At 47.3% G+C, this 13,411-nt stretch overlaps 1 protein-coding gene across 2 annotated transcripts in view; it reads right to left on the bottom strand.

Annotated features, from left to right (window-relative positions):
* The window catches only part of GPD1L (glycerol-3-phosphate dehydrogenase 1 like), a 62,336-nt gene extending 50,987 nt beyond the window's left edge, over nt 1-11,349 (bottom strand). The window contains exon 1 of one of the 2 annotated variants that reach the window (XM_031009540.3): nt 11,071-11,349. In XM_031009540.3, the coding sequence (XP_030865400.1) occupies nt 11,071-11,117 (47 nt within the window). In that variant the 5' untranslated portion in view covers nt 11,118-11,349. The remainder of the gene's footprint in view (nt 1-11,070) is intronic. The other variant, XM_055383350.2, reaches the window with a different exon arrangement.
* Between the last annotated feature and the right edge of the window lie 2,062 nt (nt 11,350-13,411).

The raw sequence follows: 13,411 nt of genomic DNA, 5'->3' as shown, positions 1-13,411 counted from the left end.
GACATAACAACTGAAAGACTATACACCCCTGCCCGCATTCCTGGATAATGAGAATTACTGAAAACCATTTCCAAACATCCACCAGAGTCTCAACAATGCAAAATCTCAGCTTTCAAACCTGAGCTCTACACCAGACATGCTAGGTAATCCAGAACAAACAAATCTCTTTTCTGCTTATGTTTCTAGGCCCTCTACAGCTGGAATGTTACTCTCCACCTTCCTCATACTTGCTTATTACAAAGTGAAACGAAATAAGAAATCATGACTAAATTATTTCTCATGTATTGTTCTGGCTTCCACCAACATATATGCAGATGGTTCAGTATAAGGCTATTCACTGCACAACTCTTAGAATATCCATCAAGAGGAAACTGATTAAACAAAAGCATACCTATACCCATCAATATTATACAAGTATAAAAAAGAACGAAGATGTTCTTTATGTATAGATATGGAAAGGGCTTCAAGACACAGTTACATGAAAAAGCAAGGAGAAAATAAGTATGTAGAGCTCCACTGCATATGTAGCTACACATAGTATTTATATTTTAATTAGTTAACATTTAAATATAGTCCCAATAGCCACATTTCAAGTGGGCAGGAAGGCAGAGAACTTCAACCACTCTACCGCATAGTATCTGTGTAACTTAGAACACATTACATAACTTCTGTAAGCTCAGACTTATTATAAAATAAGGATGATGACAATACAGTACCTCATACTGTGAGGATTAACTGAGATAACACATAAAGTGCTTAAGGGGTTAACCGGGATAGTCCTTACTACTGAATCTAACATTTGTGCAGCTGTGGGCCAAAGCTGAGCATGAGCTGGCTGTGTCAGTCAAGGCCTCACAGATGGGTTCTCCTTTGGTAGAAGTAACTAGTCCAAGTAGTAGTAAATTTAAATATGAGTAGTAGTAAAATTGGTAGTAGTAAATCAGTCCAAGCTAGATGCTGTCAGTCCCCACACCAATCCCTACCCCAGCTTGCTATCATAGGTCACAGCACCCTTTCCTGTCAAAGCTATTCTCTTCCCCAGAATCCTTCTCAACACAGAACTCTCTGCAACCACCATTAATCAACTAGAGTCAGTGCTTGAGATGAAATCTATCTGCCATCATTGCTGGTCCTGGTTGTGAGGATCAGAATCATGTTATTCAAACTCACAAGAGTTCATTTTAAGCAGGTTACCATAAGATTTATTGTTTAAAACAAGATCCTTTTGAGAATGCTCTGAAATTAGACTGGGACAAGTATAAACCACAGTTGAAGACAAATGTGAATGCATGGTCACTTAATTATATGTGATAATGCAAATTTGTCCATAATCATTTCTAACATTTATATAACATATTACAGTTGTCAAAGTGTTTGCACATGCAGAATTTCAACAGACAACCCACACAATGGAGAACCATGGAGTACAGTCTACAAAAGGCACTTCCTGTCACTGGGTGGATCCACTCAAGAAACCCAACTTAAGAAGTTCAACCTGGCCGGGCGCGGTGGCTCACACCTGTAATCCCAGCACTTTGAGAGGCCGAGGCAGGCGCATCACGAGGTCAGGAGATCGAGACCATCCTGGCTAACACGGTGAAACCCCGTCTCTACTAAAAATACAAAAAAATTAGCCTGGCGTGGTGGCACATGCCTGCAGTCCCAGCTACTTGGAGGCTGAGGCAGGAGAATTGCTTGAACCCGGGGGGTGGAGGTTGCAGTGAGCCGAGATCGTGCCACTGCATTCCAGCCTGTGCAACAGAGTGAGACTCCGTCTCAAAAAAAAAAAAAAGTCCAACGTACACAAAAAGGGTTTAGATGCTTGAAGACATTTCCATCAAGCTGAGGTAGCTACATGAATTACTAATTTCATCTTGGGGATATTTCTGTCCAGATAGCCAGTGTTAGGGCTATTAGGTTAGAGTTCTCCTCCTCCTCCAGGACTGGAGAAACACAAATCCTTTGGTTCTTTTTTTGCCTATAACCCATGCAAACCACTTCCTTTCTTCAGCACTGGAAAAACCAGGTAGAGAAAATCCAAATGATGAGGATATAGTTTTCTTAGGACATACATGTGACTCTGGCTGTAATGATAATGAGAGGTGACGTCAGCTGGACTTCCTGGGTCGAGTGGGGACTTGGAGAACTTTTCTGCCTAGCTAAATTATTGTAAACACACCAATCAGCACTCTGTAAAAACGCACCAATCAGCGCTCTGTGTCTAGCTAAAGGATTGTAAACGCACCAATCAGTACTCTGCAAAAACGCACCACTCAGCACTCTGTGTCTAGCTAAAGGATTGTAAACGCACCAATCAGCACTCTATAAAATGCATCAATCAGCACTCTGTAAAATGGACCAATCAGCACTCTGTAAAACGGACCAATCAGCAGGTTGTGGGCGGGGCCAAATAAAGGAATAGAAGCTGGCCACCCCAGCCAGAGGTGGCAACCCGCTCAGGTCTCCTTCCACTCTGTGGATGCTTTGTTCTTTCGCTCTTCACAATAAATCTTGCTGCTGCTCACTCTTTGGGTCTGTACTACCTTTATGAGCTGTAACACTCACTACAGAGGTCTGCGGCTTCACTCCTGAAGTAAGCGAGACCACAAACCCACCGGGAGGAACAAACAACTCTGAATGCGCCACCGTTAAGAGCTGTAACACTCACTGGGAAGGTCTGTGGCTTCACTCCTGAAGTCAGCAAGACCACGAACCCACCGGAAGGAAGAAACTCCAAACACATCTGAACATCTGAAGGAACAAACTCTGAACACACCATCTTTAAGAACTGTAACATTCACCGTGAGGGTCCGCGGCTTCATTCTGGAAGTCAGCAAGACCAAGAACCCACCGGAAGGAACCAATTCCAGAAACAATAAGAATGAGAAACTGGGCCGGGCGCGGTGGCTCATGCCTGTAATCCCAGCACTTTGGGAGGCCGAGGCGGGTGGATCACGAGGTCAGGAGATCGAGACCATCCTGGCTAACACGGTGAAACCCCGTCTCTACTAAAAATACTAAAAATTAGCCGGGCGTGGTGGCGGGCGCCTGTAGTCCCAGCTACTCGGGAGGCTGAGGCAGGAGAATGGCGTGAACCCAGGAGGCGGAGCTTGCAGTGAGCCGAGATCGCGCCACTGCACTCCAGCCTGGGCGACAGAGCGAGACTCCGCCTCAAAAAAAAAAAAAAAAAAAAAAAAAAGAATGAGAAACTGTTTTACTATGTAGGACAGTGTTTCTCAAACTGAAGGTTATGCAGGTACAAAATAAATACAAGGAGAAGAGATCACAGTTAATCACCCACAGTAACATTTGTTACTGTGAAACATTTGTTTGTGGTTGGATATGAAGTATCCTCCATCATAATATAAAACTGTATGTCAGTTAGTTGCAAGTCAAAACATTTAAAGCCACAGATTTAGGAAACTATGACTCTTCTGAACACATGGACTAGAAAAGCATCTGGCCCAATTCGCGCTACAGCTTGAAAAGTGCCTATTAAGTTCATGAAGGTTTGCCTTCTCTTACTCTTGTTAGAACCCAACCACCATATGGAGAAGCCTAAGCTAGCCTGCTGAAGGATGAGAGACATGTGGGCTGGTCACCCCTGTCATGCTGGCTGAAGCCTGCCCACTGCCAGACATGAAGGAGGTCATCTAGGACCAAGAGTCCCAGCCAGGCGGGGTGTGGTGGCCCATGCCTGTAATCCCAGTACTTTGGGAGGCCAAGGCAGGAGGATCACTTGAGCCCACGTGTTCGAAATCAGCCTGGGCAACATAGTGAGACCCCACCTCTATGATGAAATCTGAAGATTAGCCAGGCATGGTGGTGTGTGCCTCTAGTCCCAGCTACTCGGGAGGTTAAGGTGGGAGGATTGCTTGAGCCTGGGAGGTTGAGGCTGCAATGCATTGTGATCATGCCACTGTACTCCAGCCTGGGTGACAGAGTGAGACTCTCAAAAAATAACAACAAAAAAAAGGTGGGTGAGAGTGTCCAACCAACTCACCAGCCAACCACAGCCATATGAGTGAGCCTAGGCTAGATCAGCAGAAAATCTGCCAGGTTAGTCAGCCCAAATTGTTAAACCCCAGAATCATGAGCTAATAAATGATTGCTGTCTGAAGCCACTAAGTCTGGGGGTAGATTGTTAGGCAGTGAGAGATGACTGATTCAGTTCTCCTCCTCCGATTGTGGAAGAGACTGAGCCTCAAAGCAGAATAACTACAAAGTGTCACCAGTATAACCTTATGGGAGCCCAGGACACTTCTGGCACAGTGAGCTTAGTTCCTGACATCACCCAGCTGGGGAGGAGGAAAGGGAAAGGAGAATGGTGACACAGATGGTGAGGATCCCAGAAACTACTCTGTCCACCTGCAACCACTGAGAGACTTGGGGATGCTACTTGGCCTGCCAGAGACAAGATTTAGGAGATATGTGACTTTTCTGTCCAAAGGGACATGACTTAGAGAAGAGTAGGCTCACCCAGGTGTTGCTCTGGGATTAACAGGTAAAAGTTAGAGGTGATAGATTTTTAGCTTAGATTTTCCTAAGATTTTTCTTCACATACAAAGAAGAAAAAAAGATAAGATTTTTTCAACAATTAATCCTCTAATTAATTTTAAGATCAATTGCCTTGAAAATAGTAAACTACAATCATCTGTCATATCTATAGGAGAAGGGATGACTACATTGGTGGGAAACTGAATGAGACGATTTTTAAGGCCTTGCTTCCATTTTATTTCTCAGAAGGGGAATATAACATTGGATTTTGTTGGGAGGATACTCAACATTTTTATGAAAATGATATTTATCCTCATGTAAAAGTATGCTTCACACTGAAAATGGTAAGAATTTACAGAAACATGGTCTTTGGGGTTAAAAGGATCTGGGTTTCAAGTCCACCTAATAACTGTTGACCTAAGCAAGTTTTCTCTAAATCTTAGTTATGTCATCTAACATAGGGTTATAATACTAGTACCCCACAGGCCTGTCACATGTTTAAACGAAATAACATCATGTACATGACACACAGAAAATGATAAATTATTATATTTATGCCTCTTAAGGAAGAGAAGGAGATAGAATGGAAGAATGAAGCAAGAGGTAAAGGTTAAGAAATGAAAGGTTAAGCTAAGACACTGGGAGCTCTCGACTCATTCCTAGAATAGTAGTCATTATTATATTATATATATATATTTTTGAGATAGGGTTTCCCTCCTGTCACCCAGGCTGGAGTGCAATGGTGCCATCTTGGCTCACTGCAACCTTTGCCTCCTGGGCTCAAGTGATTCTCCTGCCTTAGCCTCCCAAGTGGGTGGGACTACAGGCGCATGCCATCATGCCCAGCTAATTTTTGTATTTTTTTTGTACAGACAGGGTCTCACTAAGTTGTCTAGGCTGGTCTTGAACTCCTAGGCTCAACCAATCCACCTACCTCAGCCTCCCAAAGTGTTGGGATTACAGGTATGAGCCACTGCGCCCGGCCATGAGTTTTATTTATATTTTATTTATTTATTTTTTAGATTTAGAGACAGGGTCTTGCTATGTTTCTCAGGCTGGACTCAAATTGTGGGGCTCAAATGATTCTCCACCTCAGCCTCCCAAAGTATTGAGGTTATAGGCATGAGCCACTGCACCCAGCCCCACTCATGATTTGTATACCGAACAGGTGGGGGAGATGAAGGAAACAGGTGATTAAATATTACTTTTTAAAAAGCTGTACAAACTTTCTCACCTTAGCCCACGAGGGAACTCTAAGTCTCTTCCCAGTTCATCTCCAGTCCATCCTATCAACTCTCACTCCAACTTCCAAGGCAGAAGTGTGTCCGTGCGCCTGTCCTCAGGGAAGGATTATTTCTGACCATAAAGGAGCTAACTTATAGTCACTCAAATTGTTTCTGAGCTCTCTGTGTGGCGAGAATCACAGCAGAAACTGAGTAGCACAGACAAAAGGGTGCCCAGGGCAGACGAACAGCCAGGATGCTGCACCCAACCAGTTCCAGCAGACCAAAAAAAAAAAAAAAGACAGAGTCACAGGTCCAGCCTCAGTCATCAGAGCAAAGTGGGCCAAAGCTCTCCTTGACCTTCGGTATCAGAGAAAATGTCAGGCTGTGGGGTGATGTGAAAACAAGGGCAAGAGATAGGCAACTCCCAAGGACACTCCTCCAGCTGTCTTTCAGCCCCTCTCCTCATCTCCTGTCTTCTCTCCTATCCTCTGCCTCTCTACCCCTTGGCCAAACCCCAAACCAGTCCATTTTGTGACTTAATGACAGGTCCGATCAAGGATGATGAAACTAATAATACTAATAGCAACTGTCATTTACTGAGTGCTAGTCACCATGCACTCTCCCTAGATCATTTCATTTAATCCTAACCATAATCCCAGACAGCAGGTATCAATACATGATTCTTAGAGAGAAGCGCTTTTCCCAAGGCCTCAGAGCTAACAAGTGGGGGACCCAGGCAGAAACGGAGGCAGTCAGATTCCCAAGCTCTTTCTTATACCACTGCACTACCCTGCCTCCAAAGGAGATTTAGGATGTGTTTCTGGACATATGCTTCCTATCACAAGGGTTTGGCTGTAAATACAGCCCTGAGGTTTTAACTCTAGAACTTTATTTTGCACTTTGTCTGGGTGATCTTCCCAAGGTGCTGGTTAAAAGAAAGAAACTTTGGGCCAGGCACTGTGGCTGATGCCTATAATCCCAGCACTTTGGGAGGCCAAGGCGGGCAGACTACTTGAGGCCAGGAGTTCAAGACCAACCTGGCCAACACGGCAAAACCCTGTCTGTACGAAAAATATAAAACTTAGCCAGGCATGGTGGTGCCCACCTGTAATCCCAGCTACTCAGAAGGCTGAGGCATGAGAATCGCTAGAACCCAGCAGATGGAGGTTGCAGTGAGCCAAGATGGTGCCATTGCACTCTAGCCTGGGTAACAGAGCTGACTCTGTCTCAACAACAACAAAAACAAAAAAAGAAAAAAGAAACTGTTTCATCTTTGAAAGAACCTGAGAAGCTTTTGTTGTTTTTCCAAATCAAATTTACAGGGTCAGGAAAAGTCATGCAGGTTAGGAAGTCCCTCCCTGCACCTGCGGCAGTGGGCAACACAGCAGGGCTCAGCTGGATGCATGACGGCCCCTCCTCTAGCCTCCTCTCTCTGATCTATGTAGAGAAAATGAGCTTCACCAAAGGACAGGACAAGGGCATGTTATACAACACGTCTACTTTCCTGCCCAGGACCTTCCTGGCTGAAGCTCCCTGGCAAGCCAGCTAGATTCAATATTCTGATAACTGTATTGCAACTGATGACAATTGACTTGGGAGAGGCACTCCATGTGAGAGTTCTCAAATGTGACAAACACCTTTATTTACACAAGCAGGCTAAGCTGCCCTAAAGTTCCAAGTATAAATATTGCTTAAGCAACTTGACATTCCTGAGGTAAGAACCAGATCTGGAAGGGTAGGTCTATCTCTTGGTGATCTGTATTAAAATTGGCAAAAGGCTAAAGTTCCTTCAGAAAAAAAAATCTCATTCTCAGGGGATATGATTAAGCAAGTCTAGTTTCAGTGGTAATTCTGACACAAGTGGTCTTGGGACCACACTTTAAGAAACACGATTTAGGCCGGGCGCAGTGGCTTATGCCTGTAATCCCAGCACTTTGGGAGGCCGAGGCAGGCAGATCACGAGGTCAGGAGATTGAGACCATCCTGGCTAACACAGTGAAACCTCGTCTCTACTAAAAAACACAAAAAATTAGCTGGGCGTGGTGGCGGGCGCCTGTAGTCCCAGCTACCTGGGAGGCTGAGGCAGGAGAATGGCGTGAACCCGGGAGGCGAAGCTTGCGGTGAGCTGAGATTGCGCCACTGCACTCTAGCCTGGGCGACAGAGCAAGACTCCGTCTTAAGAAAAACAAAACCAAACAAACAAAAAAAGAAACACGATTTAAAGTGTAACAGAGCAGTTACTCCATTCCACTTGGCATTTCCTTCGGTCTTATCTTCCATGTCCTCACTGATCTCAGACCTGAAGGTAAGTTGTTTAAGGACCGGGACTGTGTCCAGCTGTGTCTGCATCCCTGGTCAGACCACAGTCTCTTCACCGGGCAACACTCAAATGTCTACTGACTAGAGCTGAACACCCCTCTGGGGCTTCTCCATGTTGTTTTCAGTTTCTGAGTTCCTGAATCCCTCTGGGGAGGTCATGATCCTCTCTCTAGGACTGGAGTAACTCTGTACCCAAGGCAGTGGCACAGAAGCCAAGAATTGTTCCCGTCTAATCCCATAATTAATGAAGCCAGGCAGCCAGCCCAAACCATCAGCACATTTCTCAATTGCTCTGCTTCAGTATCACTGGCCAAGTTCTACTCCATTTCCCTGGGCTGGAGTGGGCCAAGGGAACAGTCAAGTACACCAGAATGAAGAAGCCCTGGGCAGGCAGCCAAATCCCAGCAGAGGGGGCAAGAGGCTCACTTCACTACTCTTGCTCCAGGCCCAGTTCCAGCATGGCAGAGCTGTGCTACTTGTCCTGCACCTTGCAAATTAGGAAAAGGGGCTGTCATCTGTGGAATTTTACAGACTAAAAAACTACTGTTAAAAAAACATGTGCTAAATGGGTGCCTTTCAAGTGGCATGGCCAACAGGGGAGCTGACACTGCACTCAAGTGGCCTTGAGATTAAAACTGGCAAAGCCGGCCGGGCACGGTGGTTCATGCCTGTAATCCCAGCACTTTGGGAGGCAGAGGCAGGCGGATCATGAGGTCAGGAGATTGAGACCATCCTGGCTAACACGGTGAAACCCCGTCTCTACTAAAAATACAAAAAATTAGCCAGGCATGGTGGCGGATGCCTGTGGTCCCAGCTACTCAGGAGGCTGAGGCGGGAGAATGGTGTGAACCCAGGAAGCGGAGCTTGCAGTGAGCAGAGATCGCGCCACTGCACTCCAGCCTGGGCGACAGAGCGAGACTCTGTCTAAAAAAATAGTAATTAAAAAAAAACAACTGGCAAAGTCAAGCTGAAAGTCCAAATTAAGCTTTGCAGCAGCAAGGTACCAACTCTATTAAATATTGTGTAGAACATTCTGTTGTTGGTTGAAAAATGCAGCTCACAGAAAAGTATGCAATACCCTAGTATTTGTAGGGTGGAGGGCGAAAGGAATATATGTAAGCATTCACTTGCATGGAATTCCTCCAGAAAGGACAGAAGTAATTCATAACACTGGTTTTCCTCCAGGAGGTATTCAGGGGGGATAAATGTGGATGGGTGATGTTTCACTGTTTTTGGTACTCTTTGGTTTTTGTTTTTTATTTTTTGTTTTGTTTTGTTCTTTTGAGACAGGGTTTCACGCCCTTCACACAGACTAGAGTACGATGGTGCAATCTGATTTTGGCTCACTGCAACCTCTGCCTCCCAGGCTCAGGCAATTCTGCTGCCTTAGCATCCCAAGTAGCTGGGACTACAGGCGCCTGCCACTACACCCAGCTAATTTTTTGTATTTTCAGTAGAGACGGGGTTTCACCGTGGTCTCGATCTCCTGACCTCGTGATCCGCCTGCCTCAGCCTCCCAAAGTGCTGGAATTACAAGCATGAGCCACCATGCCCGACTAATATTTTATTTTTTTGTAGAGGCGGGGTTTTGCCATGTTGCCCAGGCTAGTCTCAAACCTCAGCCTCCCAAAGTGCTGGGATTACAGGCATAAGCTACTGCACCCAGCCCTGGTTGTTAAACAATGTGAATGTATTATTCAATCAAATATCATTATGGTTTTAAAAATTAGTTTTTAGGCAGGGAGCAGTGGCTCACACCTGTAATCCCAGCTACTCAAGTGGGTGAGGCACAAGAATCGCTTGAATCCAGGAGGTGGAGGTTGCAGTGAGCCAAGATCGCACCACTGCAACAGAGTCTTAGTATTGACTTAGCATATGCCAGGCACTAGGGTAGATGCCATTCTCAAAAGTTGGGAGATAGATAATCAAATAACTCCTTATAATGCAATGATGCAGGCCAGCAATAGGGACACAGACAAAGGCCACTGGCCTTGCTGGGATGGAAAAGTGAAGAACCAGGTAAGGTTTCCTTCAATAAGTACTTTCTGGGCCAAGTCTTGAAAGAGTAAAACTAAGACCAACTACCTAGGACCAACTGCTGCAGCACTTCTGATGCCTGTCACGCCACAGAAAAACCGGTAAACAGAAGCACTGGAAGGACATCATCACTCTTAACTATTGTACACCAGTCCCTCCAATGTGGCAAAGAGGGTACAGCAATGAAAAAAGGCTTGGAAACACCAGATGCTACACTTTGCTTCCTTCCCCCTTCACACCCCCACCTCTACATTCACCCAAACACACCAGAGAATCCCACAGTGTACGTTTGATTAAGGGTACTAGAAGAACTGACATTTCTAATGTGCTCTATAAAATGTTAAAGTCAAATAAGGCCCCAAAGAGACGCAAAGCTTCGCAAACATCTCGGCAAGGGAGAATTCTCAACGCCTCGGGGAGAGCGGCCTGTTGAAACTTGGATTTTCTTCCTGATACGACGCGCCTAAGATAGTGGACCTATCAGAAGCGAGGGCGAGACGGGCACCTTGAAGGGCAGAGCATGTCCCGCCCGTAACCTGGGCAGCAAGAGCCCTTTAGCCCTCTCCGCCTCGGTTTCCTCAACACCGAAACTGCAGTAAGAATGCTCGAGCCTCCTCCAAGTCCTTGACCCAGGAGATCCGCCGTGGAGAACGGAATACGCCCTTAGGATATTGTGCAAAACACCCAGGCGTGGCAAGCAGGTGGCTTCTGTGCGCTCAGTAACGGGGGCGCAGACAGGTGCCCGCGTGCGCGGGGTGCCCTCTCTCCGCGCTGTCCCCCGCACGCACGCGAGCCCAGCGCCTCCCGAGCGAGTGCCCCGGTGCGGCCTCCTCGGGCGCACGGTGCCCAGCCCAGCAACGAGGTCGCCCACCCCGCCTCCCTGCGCGCAGTGCCCGGTGCCCACGCCGCAGCATGGGGCGCGCAGCCCTCACCGCCCGGGAGAGGCGCTTCCTGGAAGCTGAGCCCCGGCCTCCAGCCCGCCGCCGCTCACCAGTTCCCCGAGCCCACGATGCACACTTTCAGGGGCGCCGCTGCCATGGCCAGGCCGAATGTAGCCGCCTGGACCGTGCTTCCCTGGCCGGCTGCCCACCTCCGCCTGTTCAGCCTTGCCCGCAGCGGCTGGCGGCGGCCCCGCCCCGTTCGCCTCTCCGCCAATGGTCGCGGCCACCCCCGCCCGGCGCCGGGGGCCACAGCTGACAGCCGGGCAGGACCCGCTTCGCCACTCCCAAGAACCACTGCGCACGCCTGGCCCCGGCCGGCCTCCCGGCCCGGCTCCGGCACTGCCCCGCCCTGCCCGAGGCACGTCGGGACATGTAGTCCTCACCCCCCCCCGTCGCTGCGCGGCCCTAGACAGCAGCTCCCGCCGAGCCACGTGCAGGCCCAGGCCACTGAGCAGCGACTCGCGCCCCTGGTTCCCGGTGGAGGCTGCACTCCATCCTCATGGGTGGAGCAGACCCAACCAGCTTGCCGTGGTGGCCCCTACACGCTCCTTTTTCCCTACGCGGGAAGGGCTGCCACATTGCCATTTGGAGCCGAGAGAGGCTCCTAGGTTGACTCTCAAGCCGACCAGACTTGGGGCAGAGCTCGAAATGCCCACCCGACCTTGTCATCCTCTGTTTCATTTGCACAAACAAGACACAGCCTGGCACCTCTGAACTTCTTAGCGAACTTGGATCTTCAGAGGACTTTGGAATTTGGCTGAACAGTACCTGCATTTCAAGGATGACACCTTTTCTAGTTAGAGTCAAGATAGAAACTTGACCTGGTGCAGTGGCTCACACCTGTAATCCCAGCACTTTTGGAGGCCGAGTCAGGAAGATCACTTGAGCCCAGGAGTTCGAGACCAGCCTGAGCAACATAATTAGGACCCCCACCCCTCTGTACAAAAATTTAAAAAATTAGCCAAGCGTGGTGGCACGCACCTGTAGTCCTAGCTACTCAGGAGGCTGAGGCGGGAGAACTGCATGTGCCCAGGAGGTCGAGGCTTCAGTGAGCCAGGATAGGGCCACTGCACTCCAGACTGAAGGACAGTGAGACCCTGTCTCAACAAAAAATAAATACATAAAAATAAAGGAAAAAAGGTAACAACAGCTTGCATTCAGTGGGTGTCACCCTCACACGCTTACTTGGCAGGAATTGCCTTACCATTGTCTTTGCCCAGGGCCTGTCTTATCCCTTGCTTGTGGTTTGTTTGCATTTGTGAGTAACACAATGCTCTCCTCCTTCTTGACAAATAGAACCTTAGTTTGTTCATTCTGAGCATCAGTCTCTGCCAGGCACTGTGCTAGACGCTGTCAGAGTAGGACAAAGTCCTTTAAACCAGTGGTTCTCAAACTCTGCTGCATATTAGTCACTGGGGCTTTTAAAAATCCCCGTGCCCAGACACCATTGCAGGCCAGTTACATCAGAATGTCCCATGGTGGGATCCAGGCATCAGGATATTTATTTATTGACATATATTTTTTGAGACAGTCTCCTTCTGTTGCCCAGGCTGGAGCAGAATTTTTTAAAGTTCAAGAGGTAATTACAAAAGAAAGCCAAGATTGAGAACCAGAAGACTAAAATATCAGTGGATTCTGGCTAAAGAAACAAATACTCTAGTACCTACAAAAAACTAAGCCTAGGCCGGGCGCCGTGGCTCACGCCTGTAACCCCAGCACTTCAGGAGGTCGAGGCAGGCAGTTCACCTGAGGTCAGGAGATGGAGACTAGTCTGCCCAACTTGGCAAAACCCCGTCTCTACTGAAAATACAAAAAATTAGCCAGGCATGGTGGCAGATGCCTGTAATCCCAGCTACTCAGGAGGCTGAGACAGGAGAATCTCTTGAACCTGGGAGGCGGAGGTTGCAGTGAGCCGAGATCTTGCCTGGGCGACACGAGCGAAACTCCGTTTCAAAAAAATGATAATAATACTAAGCCTATTAGTTTGATGCTCAGAGAACTGTTATTTTTGCTTTTTTCTCTACATTGTATGAAATATTTATTTGTGTTACTTATCATATTTACTTAAGGAAATACTTAAAGGGAGCTGGTGAGCCAGAGCAGTCTTTCCATCCCCTCACCAATGGTTTGTTCTCAATTATTTGCACTAATGCAAGGATACATGCAGGGATAATGGGAAAGATGGACTAGTAAAGCTTTATTAATCCTTTCTGTATTTGTGTAACAGAACGCATTTGTCAAATTGAATAATGAAGTCATGTCCTTGGGTAGTACACATACACTGCAAATATTTATGTTATCTAACTGAACTAGGGTCCCTTCACCTGACACAGTAAGGCCAAATACCCACACCAAGGTTTGCAGAGGGAGAAAGAAGGGTGTTTATCTGTA

Source organism: Gorilla gorilla, chromosome 2 (genome assembly GCF_029281585.2).
Source record: "Gorilla gorilla gorilla isolate KB3781 chromosome 2, NHGRI_mGorGor1-v2.1_pri, whole genome shotgun sequence".
In the NCBI taxonomy this organism is placed as follows: domain Eukaryota; kingdom Metazoa; phylum Chordata; class Mammalia; order Primates; family Hominidae; genus Gorilla; species Gorilla gorilla.
Note: the sequence above shows the minus strand (reverse complement) of the source record. Positions and strands in the feature narration are given on the sequence as shown.